A 23,669-nucleotide genomic window follows, 5' to 3' on the forward strand; every position below is an offset into this window, starting at 1 on the left:
TGCGGGTTCTTACACGTTTTTTCAAGTCTCTCCAAGCATCTTATGCCCGATCTATCTAGAGAATCGATTGCAGAATATATGGAGAAATTGAATGGTGAGTCCAAGATAACACAGTAGTGTTGCAACGCTGCCATGCAGCAAACGAAGGATCCATGGTTGGAGGTGGTTGTAAGCTTCCATCAATGAAGCCAATTTTATTCTTCGACAGCAACACCATGGACATAGCTCGAAACGAGACGTGATAGTTCTTTCCATCAAGTAACTCGAGACTAGCACTTGTGAGGGGCTTTCACTTGGATGGAGGAAATATAAATGAGAAGGATTCATGACAAAATCAAAAGCCAACCTCTGATTCGCCATTGTTGAAAGCTTGTTGTTGTTGAAACGATAACAGAAGAATAAGAAACGAATGGAGAATCAGAGCTTCTTGAGAAGCTTTGCTACTATTTTATGAGAGGAAAATCTGATATATTCCATGAATGAATATCTGAATACAATCATCAAAACAAATATTACATATATACACTCTTGGATATGAGAGGATAAAAGACTAAGCTATTCAACTAATCTCCGAGAATCTAGGAATTGATTAACACACTCCACATCAGCAAACTAACTTCACATCAACTAAAACTAGATGCCACGTCACACGTTAACTACCCTTTGCATTACTTTCATCAGCAGCACTGGTATCACCCTTTGCATTACTTTCATCATGTGTATACTTCAACACTTCTTATGCTCTTAAAGAGCTTTATAAGCTATTAATTTTCTATTTCTACTCCCTAATTATATTGTTTTGTTAGACTTTCGTTTATTGCAAAAAATTCTCCCTTGCTACATTTGGAGGAGTTTATATTACGTCAGCATAGTTGATTGTAGAAAATTCTCCATTATTGCCATTCGAGGAATTTGTATCGTGTCTCAATCCCGATATAGCTGATTACTCTCTTGGATAGGTTGGTGATCATGGCCTTGCTTATTTGCTGCATGTCATATCTATCTAGGACATGATAAATAAATTTTAAAAAATTATTATTAAAATAAATTTTTTCCCCAATTCTATTGTTCAATCTGCCACAAAACTTTGAATTTTTTATTTTATTTTTCTACCAATTTATCAATTAATTAACTGATTTAGTGGGGACACAGCTTTGGTACCAAATTTTTAACATAAATGTATTGGAAGAACTCCAACATCATATTCACTAAGTGTGTGTTCAATTCTCATATAATGAAAAAAAAAAAAAAAAACTCCAACATCGTCCACTTTTCTCGATTCAAATAAATTGATGATTAGGATAATGAAATCTGTGTAGTCTGCACGTCAAAAGCACAAGACACGTGTCAGTTAAATTTCTGTTAAGAGCTTTTTAATATTTTCCCCAAGGCAAAAACTTGGAAAATTAGCTTCGGAGCTGTCCGTACGTAGCGTCGCCACCACGCATCACGCACACCTATTCCATGCCGCCATGAGTCCATGACCTCAATTTTTAAACGAATACTATTATTTTAAACTTTTTATTCATCCAAGAAAAATTAAATTACTAAAAGTCGTTTCCGAGAAAACAAAAATTAAAAACGTGTGGCATCAAATTAAAGCGAGTACATATAAGGCATGTATGAATATTGAATTCTATTCTTAAAAACAATTTTTTAACTTTTAGAATATAAGAATAAAAAAATTTACTAGATAAAGTATGTTTTATAAAAATAATTCTAAAATTATATTTAGAATTAAATTTATAGAACATATTTATTTATTTTTATTTGTTCTTTAATTTTTAATTTTAAAATAACAAATTCCTTTTTTATAAATTATTCAACAAAATAATTTTAAGGAAAAAAAAAAAACACAAACCCATAGTTTCGTTCTCGAGCGAGTGGGATGTGTTTTAACATTGAAATGTAAATTATCGCCGAGTCATTCTCATTCTCACTCTTCCCCCGCTTTTGAAGCTTACCTGTAATAACAATGCCACGAGAAAATAAAAAGTTTTTCTCAATTCAAGTTATATCGCGGGTCGACGATATTTTCAATTTCACTTTCGAGAATTTGCTTTCTCTCTCCTTGTCTATGACTGTGACTCCATCTTCTTTTTTTCACTAATAATTATTAAAAAAATTAATATTCATTTCTAAACCTAGAATCACATTCTTCGTTCATTTTGCATGTCAATCTGATCAGATTCTGAAGTCAATGGTTTTGATTTGAGAGTTGAAGATAAGCTTCTTTGCAACCCTAGCTTTTTTGTTCTTCAGGTATTCCTATTTCGTTTTCTCTTTTATTATTATGTCCATTGATAATTGATTCCATTTTGCATATATATAATTTTATTATATTATTATCAAAAAAAAAATTTAATTAATGGTTAATATTATACATCCCCATATTCTGATTTATTTTTATTTTTTTCATTTTACTCGCTTCCATTCATGGAACCAAAACCCTAGAATGCGTTGATTTTCTTGCTTTTTCTTGCAGAGTAGGTTGATTTTCTCGAGGAAAAGAAAATCTTGTTTTAATGGGCACGGTGGAGACTCGATCGAAAAACACATCTGGGTGTTCATCGCCTTCGCCAGAAAATGATAAGAATGAGCTCAGGGAAGCTCTGTGCGCTTTGAAGAGTGGGGCTCCAGAAAACGGGGATGGTTTCTCTGGCCATGGAAACAAAGGTTTTGGTGATGGTGGGGTTGTTGAAGTGGTGAAGAGCAGGGTCTTTGAGACCAAGGTTTCGGTTCAGAGGGATTTTGTAGGGAGAGAAGCGGAGGATGGTTGTCAAGGTTTGGCTGATTCTGAGATGAATGGGGTCTCCTCTTTGTTGAAGATGAGAGAAAGTGGTAGGAGCTTGAAGTTGTCTTATGCCGGTGGGAAGGACAAGAAAAGTGGGGATGATGAAGATGATGACCAATATGGGAAAATTGTGACTATAGATGTTCCAATTGCAGATACAAGTGAGAACAAAGATTTGGAAATGGAAGATTTGGGTGAAGAAGTATATGATGGATTTTCTGTTGGTGATTTTGTTTGGGGTAAAATTAAGAGTCATCCCTGGTGGCCTGGCCGAATTTATGACCCTTCTGATGCATCAGATTTTGCTTTGAAGCTGAGACAAAAGAATAGACTCCTTGTGGCTTACTTTGGGGACGGAACCTTTGCTTGGTGCCATCCTTCTCAATTGAAGCCATTTGAGGAGAACTTTGAGGATATGGTGATGCAGAGTAGCTCCAGGGCTTTTGTCAATGCTATACAGGAAGCTGTAACTGAGGTTGGAAGGCTTTTGGATTTGAAGATGAGTTCGTTTGTTGCAAAGAAAGCTGGGTCTGAATTTACTCTGCCTTTGGCGAACAATTCTGGAATCAAGGAAGGAGTTCTTGTACCTGAAAATGGTATAGAGAGACTTTCAGATGTTCTGATTGATCCAGCAGAATTGCTTTTCCGAGTGAAACAAATTGCAGAAATGATAGGTATTACTAGTATTCTCGAGCTGGAAATATTAAAGGCTCGGCTTTCAGCATTTTATAAATCAAGAGGAGGTTATAAATTACCTATTTATGAGGAGCCCCAGCCGATTCCTGGACTTGAAGAAAGTTTAATGGATGAAACAGTGGATGTAGGTAGGAGTGAGGGTGCAGTGGAAGCTCCCGTCCAGGGGCCATTTGAAGAGGACTACTCTACCTTGCCAGTGACCCCAAAATCTGGTGAATCGAGCCATTCTCATGGGATTTCAGGAAATAGACCAAATCATAGAATTAAGCAGAAAAGCATTGCTGAAATTATGGGGGAGGACAAAGATGTTAATACCAAAAATAAGGAGGGAGATGCAACTGAAAAAGCGATGATTAGAAAGAAGAGGAAAGGTAATGAGGATGCAATGGCGTCTAAACCAGTGGAGAAGAAAAAAGGTTTACTTCTAAGTACTGATAGAAGCGTGGAAAGTGCTGAAAATGATGGCAGTGGTGGCAAGGAGAACGGTGACAAGGGATCATTGCTGCAGTTGAAAGAGAAAAAAGAAGCTTTTGGTAATGAAAACGCTAGCAGTGGGAGCAAAAAGGAAACTGATCAAAAAGGAAAGGCCAAAGAACAAAATGAGAAGGGTTCTTTGGCAAGAGAAAGGAAGAAAAGCAAGTACTTGTCCCCTCCCTTCACTATTCCAATCAGAGAGCATAGGAAAAGAGATGTAGAAACAGAATCCCCAAAACTTTCCAGCAAAGCTCTATTAAAACCAGTGACCAGAGCTTCGGACCAGCTTCTCAATTCCCCTGCATCTTCAAAGTATAATGATGAGGCATCTCAAAAAAAAATTCCCGAGGAACTTGCCATGGCACGGGACCTTCCTGGTAGCTCAAATTACCAAACACCAGAAGATGATGAGAACAAGACTATCGATACAGCAAAAATCCAGGTTTCTTCGGGAGAAGTTCTGTCTGCAGTTCGCTATGCAGCTATTAGTCCACAAATTCCTTGGAATATTAAATCTCTTGCAAAAATTGTGGACTTTATTTTTATCTATAGAAGCTCATTATATCACCATGGATCCTACTACAAAGTATACAAGAAGCATCAAGCTGGCAGGAAGAGAAAGAAGCCAGACTCAGATCCTGGGATACTGAGTAAAGATCAAAATCAAGCTGATCATATATCACCTAGTAATTATTCAGAGTCGAAAAAGAGAAGAAGGAAGAATGAGTCAACTTCAGGCATGCCCGAAGAGAAGCAATCTAATGTAGCTAAGACTGGGACGAAGGGGACTGATGAAAATGCTTCAGCTGCTGCCCTTTTTGTCTCATTTGGGTCAGGTTCCTCTCTGCCTTCAAAATCTGATCTTATCCAACTGTATAGTAAGTTTGGAGCTCTGGATGAATCAGAAACAACCATGTTCTTTAGCAACCACACTGCTCGAGTGTTCTTCCTCAAAGCTTCTGATGCTGAAAAGGCCTTAAGCCATTCACAGAACATGAGCCCCTTTGGATCTTCCGAAGTCAGTTTCAGACTCGAGTATCTTTCTGCAGGATCCAAGTTTGGAGAACATGGTGAAAAATCCAAGTCCAAAACTTCTTCAGTGAAGAAGAAAGGCAAAACTCCAGCCAAACCATCTGATTCACTGTCACCAGATAGTGAAGCATCCAAATTGAACTACATAAAGCAGAAACTTCAGGGTCTAACCTCAATGCTGGAAGCATCGGATGGTAAATCACTGGATATGAATGCAAAATTAGAGAGAGAGATGAAAGGGCTTTTGGAGGATGTGAACAAAATGGTTGAATCTTCTTCGTCCTAGATATACATGGAATAGTAGCAATTATGTAGCTACTCATAAGGGTAGGTTTATGATATGCCATTTCCTTAATAGTGGTCTGTCTTTATTTGGGGGTCAATTTGTTTGTCTCATTCCTGTTCCTAGCTTTATTTAAGAGGTAAAATTGCTCATACCGGTTTGTTCTGTAGGATATATAACTTGTTGCATGAATAGTCTGTATAGAGACCGACATCCGTCTAGATTATTCTGTCTCTTATGATAGTGGTGAAAACAGCTTTTAAGGATCAAAACTATAATAAATTTTTTTTTTGTTTCCTTTTATGTCTGAAATACTTTAATTCTGCCATAGAAGCGACGCTTGATGTTGATTGAATAGGAAAAGAGATGGTGGAACCTTTTTTCAGAAATTTCATGGTGTGTTGGCAAATACTTAAGATTTTATGATGATCCTTAATGTTGGAAAGTCTGACCGGCAGTGATCCCAAGATTTGGTGGTGTTGAGCACATAAATTAATACATGTGGCTACAAAAAGATGTATTGTTCACCTACCAAATCTCAGTGGCCGCATAAATTATTTCTGTTTGGCTGTTATGGATATAGTATAAAGAGATCTATTGGCTATGCAATGTAGTTCAGTACTTGGCAAGGTTATAATTATTTTTTGCATGTGAAGTGTTGATTGTTAATAAATGACAAATGATATACTTATATCATCCAACCACAGTTTTTCATTTTAATTGTTGATTGGTATAAAATGACAAATGATTAATATAAGCAGCTTATAATTTTTTTCTCGTTTTTTCTTTTTATCTGTGTTTTTCAACCCATGTTAAAGTCAGTTAGCCGCCATAATCTCTGTAGTGAAGGAGCAGAGTGCAGATATAAGTGGTCAAAGTAAGAAAGATATTACAGGAAATAGCAATGGAAAGTGCATACCCTTCTGAATCTCTTGCTGACGAAATCATTTTTCTAAAAAGTGGTTTCTTCAATTTCTGTGCTGATGCTGCATATTTTGAGACAAGCTGCTTTGAAGTGTGTTTTTTTTTTAATAATAAATAAAGTATATTTATTTTTTATTGAATTTAAAATATATAATAATTTTAATTCATTCCTGTGGCCATCCTCTATTATCCACTTATCTGTCTTATGATCTGCCAAGCAAGTTGGCATTTTATCAATGCCCCTTTCACCATCTAGTTATTTCAATAGCACCAATATGTCAACGTCAGATCATAAATCATCTAATAGGGAGATCCAGCTTTCCTTGGAAAATACGTTTCACCTTCCTCCTTTTTTCACCAAATTAGTTGAACCTCTTTGTTATCAAATTTTAATGTAAGCAAATTGCTGATTTTAGAACTAAAACATCCCGGTTTGCTCACAGAAAAAAGGAAAACACTGATATTTTCACATAACATAGAGGACTGTATCCAATTAATTTGTCAAGTGAAACCATTTTTTTTGTTAATTCAGAATGATACGTTCTTCAATGTTTCTGTACTTTTAGGAAAGAGAGAGAGAACACACACGAGGAATAATGAAAAAGACTTATTGACCAAACATCCTTGATACAGATTATAAGAATCTGAACGCTTTAACTAGAGGTCTTGAGTTTGAGTTCTGACAACGAAAAAAAGAATTTGAAAAAGCTTCTCTGTTTAATAGGGTCCAATAAGTGCTCGAACTCGATATAGTACTAAGAATGAACTGTTCAATTTCTATCCTAACTTACAATTCTATCACTAGCTACCTCACTAACTATTAACAACTATTTGTGATAACTGCACCATAATAGTTTAATTGAATACATAGATGCCCTTAATTTCTTTCATCTCTTTGAGCGTAATATCACTTACCCCTATTAGAAAGGACCTTGTCCTCAAGGTTTAGCGAGGAAAAAAATGAAAGATTCTGTTTAGTCCCAAGGAAAACAATCCAAGTATTCGTTCTGACCTGACAACATAGACAACATGAAGTGGAAAATGGACATCATGTAGTATTGTAGTGGAATAGAGGACACTCTTTGCCTTGACTTGACATCATCAAAATGCGGGCACGCTTTGGAATGTATCAAGCAAGCCTTGCATCTCTCCTAATGACCCAACTCAAAATAAAGAATCCCCATGCGAATGCAGATCAACCGTTTTGGTCCTTCCAGGGCATGGGTTGGATATGACTCAATGTGATCAAGAGACAACTCAAAGAGAAACAACATCAACAGTGAACGCGGATCAATTGTTTCAGTCCTTCCATGGTTGTTTAGGTTTGGGATATAATAACCATAATGATTAAATAGCATTAACTGGAGAATGTAATGAAGAATGAGTTTAAATTGAATATACAATCTCACAGTTTTAATAATACAAATTGAAGCACTATCAATATATGATTTATGATAAGATGAGCTCAACATATCAAATATATGTTATGCAAGTGTATGATCAACAAAATCTATGAAGAAAGCCTGAAATAATGATTCAATAGGGTTTAATATAGGTTAGAAGTGTTGGAGATGAGTATTTATTAGTTTCCAACAAAACATAAATGTTTATAGTCGTTAGAACACTTTTTGAAAAGTGCATATCTAGATATATATCAAGGCATATCTTGATGTAACACCTTCACATATCCAGATATATGACAAGGTTGTATCTCGATATGCATATTTGGATATATGACAAGGTTCCTTATACGCTTATCTTAATATCTTCTTTCACATATATGGATATATCATGAACATGTTAATTTCACTTCAAAAAAGTATTCATTTCAATTTAAAAACTTTTTAATATTTTAGGCATATGTAATTGACTCTTCGACATCATAACTTGAAGACACATTAAACCATTTTCTATCTATTTTCAAAAGATTTATCCAAGGATTTCATGCACTTTGAAAATATGCCACTTTGAAAAATTCAATTTTGAAAACATTTTGAGCTCATACAATGCAATTCAACATGTACCCTTCCATTTGAATCTAAGTCCCAAAAACATAATCTAATGTGGAATAACGACTTCATGCACTTTGAAAATATGCCACTTTAAAAAATGCAACTTTGAAAGCACTTTGTGCTCATGCAACACAGTTCAACATGTACCCTACATTTAGATCTAAGTTCCCAAAAATATAATCTAATGTGAAAAAAGGACTTAGCTTATTGAGTTGTTTATTGGATCTTTGAAACTCTTTTTGAACTTGATGCTTGACTTGTTGAGTTCGCAATACTTTGATACTGGTTGGATTTGCTTATTAGATTATCTTCTCAATACTTTTGATTCTTTGGTTTATTATATTATTGAGTTCATGTTGTCACTTTTTTTTTTGGTAACCATGTTGTCATTTTATTGTCTTATTATTGTTATCCAATTGTTATCTCATTTGATTTTGGTTCATCGTTCTTACTTTGTTGCCATCAAGACTCATCTTGTATGACTTCATCATGCATCTATAACCTACACATATGAATAATGTTTTTTCTTTTGATTGAAGCTCTTTTTTTTTAGAGTAAACACCCTTTTTGGTCCCTGACAATATCCACGAAATCCATTTTAGTCCCTGGCAATAAAAAAGGACCAAATTGGTCCCTAAATTACAAAAAAAAGGGTCACGTTAGTCCTTCTGTCAACTCCTCCGTCACGGTCAAACTAACGGTGCCAATGTGGCACGTTAGTGTGATGACGGGACTTGGACGGTTGACACCTTGGATGGGCAAACGACGACGTTTTGTGCAAATGGGTTCCCAGCTTTGGAAAGTAGAGCACGACGTCGTTTCTTGGTTGATGATGAACCCTAAAAAATAAAATCCCCAAAATGCTGAATCGAACCTTCAACAGACAAAAACCCTCGAATTGATGAAGCTAACCCTAAACATGAAATAAGCCCCCAAAATCTGTGGACGTTGATGATTGTTTGTTTCAATATGACTGTCATGACATTTGTTTGAGTCAATTTTTTTTTGGGGGGAGGGGGTTCATGAACTACGATTGCACCCCTTATAGTATATATGTACACTTTCTAAAGCCCAGACCCCAACATCTTACTCAATGCATTATGATTAAAACCAATTTTCAGGACCCCTTACATCATTTGTGGGTTTGAAATTATAAGCATTAATTGACTTGTCATTTTTCATTGAATGAGGTGATGATTGATCATTATGTTTATCAAGAGTGGGCATTTGTCTTCTGAATCTCTATTACTAGCAAATCTTAAAAGTTTAGATTGATTGTGTTTTACCGTTCTTCTAGATATTTAAAATGATTATGAGATAGCATTGAGGGTATGAACTTTTGTACCAACGTTTATCAATGGAGACAAAAGAAGGTGCAATACATGTTTCATTCTGGTAGGAGGTTGCGTTCTATATATACTTTAATAATGTCTAAGAGATTAGAATTGTGTTACGATCCAATTATAAAGTATGTGACTTGAAGTGATGTGAGATTTTTATGGACTCTGAATTTTCTACCTTAATATAGCTAGTGTTTGGAATAAAGGCCACTCATATCAATTGATACCAGAGCTTCCACTATATCTTTCATGCACAAGTTAAATTCTCATTCAACTGGAAAATTCAAAGCACGTATTCTGCCAAATGTTATATTTGATTTGGTTTATTCTCAAAAACAATTAATGAAGGAAACTAGAGAAATCCAATAATTGAAAGTGGTGGATATGTAATTTATTTGAACTAGAACTTTTCAGGAGTGACGTAGAAATAGGACAGAGTGGGGGCCTTTGATTGAGAACGCAGTAGGCATTGACCGATTAGAATGAATGGGGTTGGTTCAAGTGATATATATTTGATTTTGTTTAAGTAAGGTTTTGGCTTCAAATTTTTATAAATGCTAATGACATCCATTATGGTCCTGGAGTAATTATTGTCATGACATTTGTTTGTTTCAATATGACTGTCATGACATTTCTTTTCATTCGTTGCACTTGGCTATATTCTGGACATGCATGTGATGCACAAAAATATTTAACTGACATATGTATTTTTAACTGAGTACTACATTTATTCTTGTTGAACAAACTGGACAGCAAGCAATATCTGATGTAATGCAGGTCTGTTTTGTTGATTTCGACTGCACATCAACAACATACAAGTATGTGCCTATTATTCTCTGCCTATACAGGGTTGATGAATGTTCCAGCAATGCAGTGTTCCGGCTCTTATGTTCCAGCCATTCTGTTTTATGTTTTTTAAACCCTGAGTTATGAAAGTGTAGTTCTTGGACCTCCAAGTCATGTGTTATGCACTTTTGTTTTGTAATCTCGGACTACAAGTGTTTCAATCCCTCATGTCCTATTTTTCTCTGGTCAGGGACCAATAAGGGCCCCGAGCTGTTTGTCAGGGACTAAAATGGCCCTCGTGTAGTTTGACAGGGACCAAATTGGCCCTCGTGTTTTGGCATGATTAACAAATGTGCATAACAATATGGAACTTCTGTATCAGCTTATGCATCTATATCTGTACATGGATGGTTTGTGATACAATGTAGCAAACTAGCATCCAGTACTGCAGTAGTTGATACACAAATATATGATACTATACACAACCAGATTCAAACCAGATACAATCTAGCATCCAGTACTGCAGTAGTTGATACACAAATATATGATACTATACACAAACAGATTCAAACCAACACAGAATGCTCCATATAATACAACCTTCTTCATTAATTGGTATAACAACAGAACTGATAACTCATTACACATCATTGAAGGAAAAATACATTGGGGTAACTTCTTTTGACTGTTACCACACTAACAAAAAACATACACAAGATAAACACACCAACACAAACAGCACCTAAGACCCTAGCTTTCCTACCAACATTTCTAATTTGGTTGTCTATCATATCTAACTCCTCCACCATCTTCAGGTATACATCATTCAGTTTTCTTTCCTACCAGCAAATGTCATGATAGTCATATTGAAACAAACAATCATCAACGTCCACAGATTTTGGGGGCTTATTTCATGTTTAGGGTTAGCTTCATCAATTCGGGGGTTTTTGTCTGTTGAAGGTTCGATTCAGCATTTTGGGGATTTTATTTTTTAGGGTTTATCATCAACCAAGAAACGACATCGTGCTCTACTTTCCAAAGCTGGGAACCCATTTGCACAAAACGTCGTCGTTTGCCCCATCTAAGGTGTCAACCGTCCAAGCCCCGTCATCACACTAACGTGCCACATGGGCACCGTTAGTTTGACCGTGACGGAGGAGTTGACAGAAGGACTAACGTGGCCCTTTTTTTGTAATTTTAGGGACCAATTTGGTCCTTTTTTATTGCCAGGGACTAAAATGGATTTCGTGGATATTGCTAGGGACCAAAAAGGGTGTTTACTCTTTTTGTTATTATTGTCACTTTGTTATCATCAAAACACATCTTATATCTATAAAATTAACATTTAGGGCGTGCATGACAATCTTTCCGGAATCAATTCTTTTTTAATTTCTGTTCCCGGGAACAAAAATGGATAAGAAATTCGTTTGGTAAAACTGGTTTATTTTTTTGTTCCCGGGATGAACCGGTTTAATTTTTGTGCTGGGGAACAGGAAAAAGAATAAAAAAATTTCTACTTTTTTGTTCCCTGGCACAAAATAAGAAAAATGAGAAATGCTTATCCCTCTCAATATCTCTCCACCATCGTACCACTAGTGTCGTCGTCACCACCCCTCACCACCACGATGCCACCACCACCACCACCTCCACCTATCACCACCATCACCACCACCACAACTACCGCCGCCACCACCACCACCGCCATTATCACCGTCACCACCACCATCACCACTACCGCCCTCAACCACCACCGCCATTATCGCAACCACTGTCGTCACCGCCACCATCAACATCACACGCCACTGCCACCACCCTCATCGCCATCACTACCACCACCACGACGCCACCATTACCATCACCACCATGTCACCAATCACCACTACTATTGCCGCAGCCACTACCGTCACCATCACCGTCGTCGCTGCCGCCGCCGCCAACCACCACCACCACCACCATCGTCACTGCCATTACCGTCACCACCACCACCCCCGCCACTACCATCACCACGCTATTGCCACCACTACCACCACCACTGTCACCTACCACCACCGCCACCGCCGCAGCCACTACCACCACCACCACCATGATGCCTTCACAACCACCACCATGCCACTGCTACCATTGTTGCTGCCACCAACCACCATACCCACCACCATTGTCGCAACCACTGTCGTCACCTCCACCACCACCATCCCCACCACTACCACCGTCGCTGTCACCATTACCACCGCCATCGTCGCATCCGCTGCCGTCTCAACCACCACCAATATCTTCACCACGTCACTGCCACCACCACTATCGTACCGCTGCCGCCACCACCACAACCACACCATGTGAAAAGGAAAGTGATGATCCAGAATTTATTTATATTTAATAGGAATTATTTTTTATTATATTATTTGTTGTGTTATCAAACACAATTCTCATTCTCGGAACAAAAATAGGACATGTTATCAAACACTTTTTTTTCTCAGAAACTGTTCCATGGCACAGAAATAGAAAAGAATTGTTTCTTTTCAGAAACAGTGCTAGGGAATAGAATGGTTGTCATGCACACCCTTAAAGTACCTTTTTTCACATAATGTTTGGATGGAAACACTTATAAGCTGAATAATATCTTAGTCAAATTGTTCTTATAATTTTTTATTTGTTTACACATTGACATTTTTTAATTAGAGAAATTTTATGAAATTATTTATTTATTTTACACAAAGATAATGACTGAATAAATTAGGAAATAAACGATACATAATGATGAAAATTCATAATCACTAATAACCAATCATTAGCACTAAGAAAAAAATTAGACGGGCTTGTTAATAAGTTAATAATTATTCTAATTATAAAAATGTTAAAATGTGACGGTATGTATGCATTTGATAATAATATGAAAATTTTTTATATACTAACATGAATTTAAAATAAATTATTTAATAATATAATAATATACAATAAGATAATATAATAATTTTAAGAAGAATGGGTTAAAGTAATCTCAAGCAAAGTTAATTACAATATTAACTACTTGACGATTTGGAATCTCTCTCTCTCACGCTCTCTCTCTCTCTCTCTTTCTTTCTCTCTCTCTATATATATATATATATATATATATATATATATATAGAAATATATTGTAACAACCAATTAGTGTTACTACCAATGTTATTACCAATCAATTTTACTGTTAGAGCGATTATGTTGATTCAACGGTTATATTTATTTCCATCTTTGTATGGTTCTAATTTCCTATATTTAATGGGAAAAATAAATCTTATGTTGTAGAAGAATTCTAATCTCATGTCATAGATACATCAAGTGTGGGACCCACCTATTAAAAAAAACAAAAAACAAAAAAATTAGTGGCACACATTTTTATGGTGTGTGTAGGAAGAGTTTGTTTTCTCATGCAACATGAGAAAAACAAACCTCATATCTATTTTCACCTTTGTATAATCATTATTTGTCATATTTAATGCTTTCACATTAAATATAGAGAATCATTTCCATACAAAGGTAAAAATAAATATAACTGTTTGATCAACATAATCGATCTAACGGTGGAATTGATTGGTAGTAACATTGATAGTAACACTAATTGGTTGTTACAATATCCTACCCCTGTATATATATAGGTAAAATCATTTATGCAGCCGCTTTACGTAGAATAATGACAAGTGTATGGTTATGATTCCCCACATTTAATGCTTTCATCTTTTGTATGGTTATGATTCTCCGCATTTAATGCTTTCACGTATATATATGGCAAGTATTTAATTGCTGCACGTACAGTAGCTGCAGAAATGTAAACCCCATACAAATACTTGCCATATATATATACGTGAAAGCATTAAATACGAGGAATTATAACCATACAAATATATGGGGTTTACATTTCTGCAGCTGTTGTACGTAAAGCAATCAAATATTTGCCATATATACGTGAAAGCATTAAATGCGGGGAATCATAATCATACAAAAGATAAAAGCACTAAATGTGGGAAATCATAACCATACACTTGTCGTTGCTGTACGTAAAGCGGCTGCAGAAATAATTTTACCTATATATATATATAGGGCTTATTATTTCTCAAGCTGCCGGAGATAACTTTATCTCCGACTACTAAATCATAACCGTACAAAGATGGATCAATGGTGATAAAGAAAGAGAGAGAAAATGAGAATCATAACCATTAAAAGGTGAATCAATAAATATAAGGAAATAAATAATCAAAACGACGTAGTTTTGGGGTGGCCGGAGATAAACTTATCTCAAGCAGCTTGAGAAATATTTTTTCCATATATATATATATATATATATATATATATTATGGGATATGTTATTCTACCTACTATTTTTTCTACCTACCTCTGCCTACCACCCTCAACACTGCTAAATCAGAATCTGAACTAAAATTTATCTTTCTTTCTCTTCTTCTTGAGATTCTGATCTAATGGTGTTGGAGAGTGGTAGGCAAAGGTAGGCAGAAAAAATGGTAGGTAGAATAACCTATATATATATATATATATATATATATATATATCTATATATATATAGGTCAGGATCATTTTACACCAGTGTAAGTTACACTCTTAATCTTGTCCGTTAATTTCACTTATATCTAAGGTCTCAAATTTTTTAATAATGTGAGTCATTGGATACAAGTGGATCAATGGTCAAGATTGACTGTAAGACTTCTAACTCTTACACTGGTGTAAGAATATCTTGCCCTTATATATATATATAAAGGATTTGCTAAAATTGATAAGATACTGCAAAGGAATGGTAGATGCCTCTTGGATTATCCACCAATGCCTCAAATAATCAGTAAATCTTTGCTTGATATTCAAAATAGATTAGTGCTTGGTGAATTATTGTATGATATATTTTCTTTGTCAAAAGAGCATAAAAGACTGATGAATTCCCTCACCGATGAACAGAGAGTTATTTATGACAAGATAATTTCAGTAGTTTCAGCTGGTACAGGGGGATTCTTTTTTCTATACAGTTTCGGTGGTACATGAAAATATTTATTTGGAATACTTTGTCACCATGTGTTAGATCAAAAGGTGAAATCGTACTTACTATTGTTTCTAGCGAAATTGCTTCCCTCCCGTTTCATGGAGGACGAATAACACATTCTAGATTTTGTATTCCTATTCTAATCATTGAAGATTCAACCTGTAATATAAAGCAAAATTCTACTTTTGCTGAGTTTCTATAAAAACAAAGTTAATTTGGGATGAAGCCCCAATGGTACACATATTTTGCTTTAAGGCTCTAGACAGAACATTTAAAGATGTTATTAGATTTTCTGATGCCAATTGTGTTGATAAGCCATTTGGTAAAAAAATCGTTGTTCTAAGAGGTGACTTTCAACAAATATTACATGTTATTCCTCATGGTAGTAGACAAGAGATAGTTAATGCAACTATTAATTCTTCTCATCTTTGGTCTCGTGGTCATTTATTAACTTTGACTAAAAACATGTGTCTTCATTTTGAAAGTAACATTCACAATTTGATCGAAAAAAAATATTTTTCTGAATGACTTTTTAAAGTAGAGGATGGTGATATTGGAGATGATGTTGATGGAGAATCTATTGTAACAATTTCAGATGAATTATTGATTAAAGAATTAGAAGATCCCCTCTCGGATATGGTTGATTTTGTGTACCCAAATATGTTGGATCGTATATTAGACCATACATTCTTTAAAGAATGTGCCATTTTAACTCCTAAATTGGTTGATATTGCTATGTTAAACGAGTACCTAATGACTATGATTCCAGGTGAAGAAAAAAACATATTTGAGTTTAGATAATGTTTTGAAGCAAAATAGTAATTATTTACTTGCGGATGACGAATTCTCACTTAAGATCTTAAATATTTTCTCGTGTTTGGGGCTTCCTGATCATAAATTAACTTTGAAGGTTAAAGTTCTGGTTATGTTGTTGAGAAATATTGATCAGTCAAGAGGTTTATGCAACGACATAAGATTGCTTATTTCAAGATTGGACAATCATGTTGTTGAGGCAACTATTCTTACAAGAAGCAATATAGGAGAAATTGTGTTAATCCCACGAATGACGATGAGCCCATCAAGTCATATATTTCCTATAAATCTCCAAAGAAGACAATCCCACGAATGACGATGAGCCCATCAAGTCATATATTTCCTATAAATCTCCAAAGAAGACAATCCCACTTGTCGTTTCATTGCCATGACTATCAACAAGAAGGACAATTGCTTTCTCGTGTTGGAATTTGTCTGCCTAAGCCTGTCTTCACTCATAGGCAATTATATGTGGCACTAACAAGAGTGAAGAGCAAACATGAATTGAAGATATTAATACTTGTGATAATGGTTGTGTTACAAATAGTAACTTTAACATTGTATACAAGGAAGTATTTCAAATATTAGTGCAGTTGAATTGGTTCTGTCTACGAGGAGATAATATTACTATTTAGTACAGGTAAAAACATAAAAAAAAATTGCATCTTTGTAACTTTTTAAATTATCTTTATTGCCATTTCGGTTGTGGTTGGGTTTGTTTTATTCAAGTTTTCAAATTATCTTGGCCATTGTGATATACTACATATACAAAAAGTATGCAACTACCTTTTACTCTTATAAAGAAATGTGTGCATAATAGTAAAGTAAATAAATAAATGAGGTATCAGAATTTGGACTCCAATTTTAAAATGCATACTAAAAAATTTCATTTGGAAGTGTCTGGTACAATTATAATTCTAGAGCCGCATTGTTTCGAATTCCGTTGTTGTTATTTGGAGAGCAAGAATATTATGGGCATTTACTGTAATTTTTTTGAACTACCATGTAGTTATTTGCCTGCTGCCTTGACTTGAGTTTTTTTTATGCCTTCATGTGTATATATTGGTGTACTTCATGAAACAATACCTTTTCTCTTAGGTAGTGTTTGGTTGAAGATTTATTTTGAGGTTGATGGGAAAGTGTAACTGGATATTGAAAAATACCACGTTTGGTTCTAGTTTTTTTAAAAAATACTAGGCAAATAGGATAGATGGAGAAATGACTTTTGTGTTGATTTTTGGATGAAATTCTCTGTTACAGAATACCACTTGAGATGTGGTATTTTGAGATAACTGGAGAAGTGAAAAAACAGGTGTGAAGTTTCTCCCGAACATAGATTTTGCAAATTTAAATAAATTTCCCTGGTAATATTTCGGTCAACTAAACAACTTTTTTTATATTTTCCTACCAAACTCACTTTCCAACCATTTCCCTAGTAATTACATTTCTCTAGTATTCAAAAAATTTCTCCTCAACCAAACGTCGCCCTATAGATGTTATCGTCAAATGATATATACCACATTATGTGAATTCTAATAACTTTATTGTGATGGTCACAGGTAAAAAAGTCAGATTTATTAAGACATGATACAACACCTATTGCTTATACCTCATACATAATTGAAACTGTAAGCTTCGCCTATGTTTCCGTTGACTTTTCTACTTCCTTTATGCATGCTCAGTATAATAAGAAATTATTAATATTTTAAATTATCAGTACTGAATATCGATTTCAGCAACGTGGAGGGTACAAAGCTCAAAAATCATTTTGAACCACCGATCATCTAATCGACAACTTTAATTGTTTTGCATATCAAATATTTATCTACTAATGACAATGAAACCTTTTTTTGACATTGTGACTTTAATGGTACCATAAAATTTTCAACATTCTATTTTGTTCATGCAATTTTTTCCCGTAATTTATGGTACAATTATGTTTGTTACTTGCAGACTCCAATGGATATCATTGTAGCTAAGATATGCAGAATATGATGTTACAATGTGATTTTTACTTCTTCAACTGAAACTGAAGACATGAAAATCATTTAATTGTCAAGTAGTGTTGATCCTAAATAATTTAAATTATTAACGTAGTTCATTTGGTTCTGTTTATTATATTAGTTCTACTGTAAGCAATAAATCTGACTTATAGATATGGGGTAGTTCTTTCAATATTTGAAAAACAACGGTCAAAACATAAGTAGTATGAAAGCTCCCTTTATTCTGAAAAAAATTACTTTGGCACTTATAAAGTGTTTGATTATTATTTGTACCTTACGGACTGAAAGTCTTCTCTTGTAGGCCATGAACATAAAGGAGGTAAAAACAAAAAAAAATATGCGGAAGAGGCAACCTTTGCCTACTCTCAAACATGTTCAACCCAGGAATCATGTAATGGAGATGTTAGGGTTAAAGATGTTACCTTTGTTCGGATTAAAACTCCAGAGCAAATGTGTTCTTGATCTCAACTTGAGACTTGAAGAACACAAGTCCTTTGATTAAGTTCACATCACCTTGTTGTCTTGTAAGAGAATAAGGCTTTTTCAAACAACTAATATCCTTCAATAGAGGTCGCTAGACTTAAGAGAAGGGAGGAGGATGAGTGGCACCTATAGTGACCCTAAGAGAGAGAGATAGCCGTCACACTAGTGTGTGTGTTGGCTAGGGTTTTTGGTGGTGAAAATAAGAGAACAAGTGTGTCAAAAATAAGAAAGAAGGGGATTATATATGTGGCGCCTAATTGACCTAAAACTAGGTTAAATCAGCATTCTAATCAACTCCTAATCTCATTGGATAATTTTTTTAATTTTATCCGATCAATCCAATTGATTGGTTTCCTCAATTTTAGCCAATTAATCTAATTAATTGGTTTCCTTAATTTTGGTCAATCAATCTAATTGATTGGTTTCCTTAATTTAGCCAATCAATCTAATTTATTGTTTCCTTAATTTATACATTATCCTTAATTTTCTCCATTTTCATTAAATATAATTTAATGACTATATTTAAATTCAAATTTCAAATTCAAAATTCAAAAATAGAATTCAAATTAAATTTTATTAATTTAACATTTAAATTAATTAGGTTGCACCATGGGTCAAGTCCAACTTGGCCTATGATGCCACCTACCTCTCTCTTGGCCCAACATGTGGGCTTTACCAACTTAGGCACATAACCCTTATTGGACCCAAACCACATTTTTTAGAATTCAATACAACTTAAGTTGTTTGTGTATAACTCATCAGGCCCAACATAGCCACTGACATAAATGGGCTTGGACCCATTGGGCCTAATCATCTAATGACAACACAAAGCACTAGTAATGCTTTGTTGTCCAAGAGATAGTTGAGTTCATCGAATGATCAACTTGTTATACCTATTTGGTTACCGTGTGAATTGTCTTTTCATCTCGGTTATCCGTTCCATTGACCTAGGGCAAGGAAACGTATCAACTCCTGCGGTCTAGTTTTAGCTTTTGCTGAAACAGGAAATCTTCATTTACGGACTCTAAAGAGCGGGTCATCTCATGACTCCTTTACTATGCATAGATTCTCGAGTCCCGTAAATGTCATACTGGTTTCATCGGTCAATGGATAACCTATTCTCTCACAGAGATTGACGAATTCATTCAGCTTGTTACACTAGCCCTGAGTCCTTAGGGCAAGCCCAAGAGCATATCTACGAGTCTACATGTTTCAGGTAGGCAAGGTATACAATCAAAACAAGCCTTCTAGAGCACAGGTCTATGTGACAACGTCAGGTCTAAGGAAAGACACATCCAAATAATAAGAGACATTACTTACTGATACTATCTGTGAGATTTTCTTGTAGTGTCTCTTGATGGGCCAGTTCAATGCGAGTTATTCTTCAATAGGTCCACCCATGAGTCAGCTAAGACATCTTCATATTTGCAGCTCACAACGATTCTACCTTGCATCTCCATGCAAGTAGTTGAGTCTTACTAGTCTTACCTAAGATCACCAATGTCCATTCTTGATGTCTCTATACTAGGAACATATTTCTGGCAATGGACGTGTGGTGTTATTGAGCCCTCATTATCGTGATCTCTATCACAGATCCTCAATGTGACACCTGTTCCATTCTAAGGACTTTATCCAGTTACTCATATTCGATATAAACATATAATATTTGAGACATGCAATATGAAACAAGATAAAGAATGCTTTTATTCTTAAGTTTATTCATAACAATAAAGAAGTATATGAGTCTGTCTGACTCTCAGATTGTCTCTAAGACACCTATACACTAACACGTATTATGTGATAAAAGACATTGATAAAATTTATTTATAAGTTGCATAAACTTTTACCAGATAAAAAAATTGATTTCTTTTTCTCTCTGTGCAACACACAGGTAAATAACTAAGGGCTTGCAATTTCTCATGTTGCATGAGAAATTCAAGTTTTTCTACAGAGAGAGAAAGAGGTGGAGCCATCTTAAAGAAAAAAATAAAAAATAGAAAAGTGATTGGCACAAACATCGAAGTGAGAGTAGTAGAAAAGGAGACTTCTCATGCAACATGAGAATTCTTTTTCCCAATAACTAATTATTAACTAAAATAATAGAATCATGCTTGTACTCTATTGAACTATGAAATACGTGACTTCATCTTCTCAATTCTTTAATTATATAATTGTATATAAATGGATAATATAATAATTGTGATTACACAAAATTTGAAAACATTCAAATTAAATGAATACATAAGTGTTACTGTTATTCAATTTGATTGAACATAAGTTACATTTGATTGAACATAAGTTACATAATTGTGTATATTGTATTTACATTATACCTGTATGCCTTTTTTCACCCTCTTAATTAACAAAATCAATGTGTTAGTGGAATCATACTTAAATTTCCCAAAATAAAAAATGTGAAAATTATCCATAAGATTAACCATGCATGATTTATACATTAAAAATTCACTTTTTTTTTAACAATTTTCACAATTCTTTTATCTCTTCAGAATATAAGGGGATGTATTGGATTAAGATTTTAAAAGACTTTTTTGAGATAATTTTTTTTACAGATTTTAAAAGACATTTTAGAATTGAGAGACTTTAAAGACTTTTTTTTACAATCAAGATTTCATAAGATTGGATTTTAAAGGATTTTAATAGAATTTATAAGATTTGAAAGGACAATCTGGATTTATAAGATTTTAAAAAACCATATGAATTTTTAACAAACATTCAAAATTACAAAAGTCAATACAAAAGGGAAAGGTTATACTTACACCTTATTTTTGTTTACAACATTTTACAACCATATCTTAACCGTTGATTTCCGTCAATCAACGGTTATTATTCATTGCAAATTAAATATTAATTAATAAGTTTGATTTGCGAAAATAATAACCGTTGATTGACGGAAATCAACGGTTAAGATATGGTTGTAAAAGGTTGTAAACAAAAATAGGTTGTAAGTATAATCTTCCCCATAAAAAATAACAAAGAAATGCAATGAAATTAATAAAAAAAAAGTAAAACCTAATATAATTTTCTCAATCAGTAAAACATAATATAATTTTTAACTAACATTCAAAATTACTAAATAATAGCTTTTCACATATCTAATGGGTTGAAAATTATCTTCTTCATTTATTATCAAAGCTATGCATATATGATTATAAGACCCAATTATTTTTAATTACAAAAATAATTCTAAATTTGCATATAGAACCTAAAGTTCATAATAAAATTTCGTTTGGATTTTTTGCAATTGATCTTGAAAACCTTGGAGTTTTTGGAATTTGCTAACCATATGAATCTGAAATTTTGGGTTTAATTACATGAAAGTTTAGAAAATTTCTCAAATTTTTTTCAATCGATACATTGAAACCTTAAATTGCTTTGGGGCTTTTGAGAAACAAGTTTTTAGTTATCTATTGATACAAAAATTGTTTGAAATCATTTCCTATAGTGAAGGAATTTCGTTCATGAATGTATTGTTACGAAATATAGGGTTCAAATTATGAAAGTTTCAATCTTTCTTTAAATTGATATTGTCTCATTGATGTAAAACGAAAATTAGTTTGAGGGTTTTAGTTCCTCTGTTATTTTTTCACTATTTTATGTTGTTTTTAATACAAAAATCACACGTTTTTGTGCCAAGAAAAACTGCGACGCATAGCTTGAAAAATCACTCTTTAAACTTCCAAAATTTCTCAAAAATGGCTCAAAAAAATATGTTATTTTTGAGATAGATTATATTAAAATCTCATTGGTTTGTTGTTATTGGGTTGTTTTGTGATGAAAAGCGCTAAAAAATATGCTTTTTTTTACGAAGCTCCTATGGCGGAACCCAATTTCGAGTAGTCAACCTGCCAAAGGAAGAAGAAAACACTGTAATAGAAGAATCTCAAAAAATTCTAAGGGTTGGGGTGAGATTGTGATAGAGACATCCTTTTTATATTTTTCACTAAAATGTCTCACGAAATCCACACCAATAGAAAATCCACTAAAATCGTAGGATTTTTGAATACCACAAGATTGTGATTTCATTGTTTAAAATCCTGATTGAATACCAACGGATTTGGACGGATTCTAAAATAATCCTTTAAAATCCTAATCGAATACCACGTGACTTTTTTTCAATCCATTAAAATCCTAATCGAATCCAACAGATTTTTTTGTTCAAAGACAATCCATTAAAATTCTTTGAAATCTCAATCCAATACACCTCCTAAAACTCCCTCAAGTTTTCTATAAGTGGCTTTAATCCTTTACATATTTTCTTTAATCCATTGTATTAAACATATATTTTTTTCATTTAAAATTGCTAAAAAATGAAGTTATAAAAAATCAAATGAAGAGACCAAAGAAAGAACAAAGACGAGGCCCATAAAAAGCGGGCCAGCACGAAAAGCCCATAAGGTAAATAAGAAAATAAATGCAAACCGAATAAGAAAAAGCCTATAAATTTCACGATCCTTTCCCAGCTTCTCCAAACCCTAATTCTGGTCCTTCTCTGTTCTTTGTTTGTAGCAGCAGCCATTTTCTCTCTTCATCTTTTCGATAGCTTGCTCCAAAAGTCTAAACTTTTTGTTTTTCTTGTTGATTTTTGGTTTGAACGAGGACGAAGATGATGAGTGCTTCATATATCTGACACCTCTTGTATGAGATGGATCTTTGCTTGAAAAAGGTTCATCTTTGAGCACATAAAGCAACTCTCTGAGTCCTACAGAACCAATGTTCAAATTCCCTCTGGTTTTTCTTTATTTCATTATTTTTAAATTCTTATTCAAATAATGGGTGTGCGCCTAATATTGCAATTCTTTGATCTTCTATTTGATATGTCAAGGAATCTATCGTTAGGCTATATCAATGTTATTTTTGCATTTATATACACAACAATAGTATATATATGTAGTCTATCTTTAGCTCCGAATATCCTTTTCCTTGATAGGATTTTTTGGTGACAAGATAGATAAATGTTTTTAATATTCAACAGAATTATTTATGGGTTT

At 34.1% G+C, this 23,669-nt stretch overlaps 1 protein-coding gene and 1 non-coding gene across 4 annotated transcripts; both read left to right on the top strand.

Annotated features, from left to right (window-relative positions):
- The first annotated feature begins 2,148 nt into the window (after positions 1-2,148).
- On the top strand, positions 2,149-5,541 carry LOC133298076 (PWWP domain-containing protein 3-like). 3 transcript variants are annotated; one of them, XM_061497314.1, is made up of 3 exons: positions 2,185-2,262; positions 2,486-5,047; positions 5,120-5,541. In XM_061497314.1, exons 2-3 carry the CDS (start codon positions 2,526-2,528, stop codon positions 5,280-5,282), a joined length of 2,685 nt encoding a protein of 894 aa, XP_061353298.1. In that variant the 5' UTR covers positions 2,185-2,262; positions 2,486-2,525; the 3' UTR covers positions 5,283-5,541. The 3 variants fall into 3 exon arrangements, with proteins under 3 accessions (XP_061353297.1, XP_061353298.1, XP_061353296.1); XM_061497313.1 differs by having other exon boundaries at positions 2,149-2,262; positions 2,491-5,541; XM_061497312.1 differs by having other exon boundaries at positions 2,486-5,541.
- Positions 5,542-23,277: 17,736 nt separating this feature from the next.
- Positions 23,278-23,380, top strand: LOC133298085 (small nucleolar RNA snoR1). Its single transcript, XR_009749733.1, has one exon. It is a non-coding gene; the product is annotated as a small nucleolar RNA snoR1 (small nucleolar RNA).
- The last annotated feature ends 289 nt before the right edge of the window (positions 23,381-23,669 follow it).

The sequence above is a fragment of the Gastrolobium bilobum genome, unplaced genomic scaffold (genome assembly GCF_033153095.1).
Source record: "Gastrolobium bilobum isolate Gb01-03AN ecotype WA unplaced genomic scaffold, APGP_CSIRO_Gbil_v1 utg4089, whole genome shotgun sequence".
NCBI lineage: Eukaryota > Viridiplantae > Streptophyta > Magnoliopsida > Fabales > Fabaceae > Gastrolobium > Gastrolobium bilobum.

What these genes read in the sequence shown, in the direction of transcription:
- LOC133298076 (XM_061497313.1), top strand. Translation starts at nt 2,526, where the DNA reads ATGGGCACGGTGGAGACTCGATCGAAAAACACATCTGGGTGTTCATCG.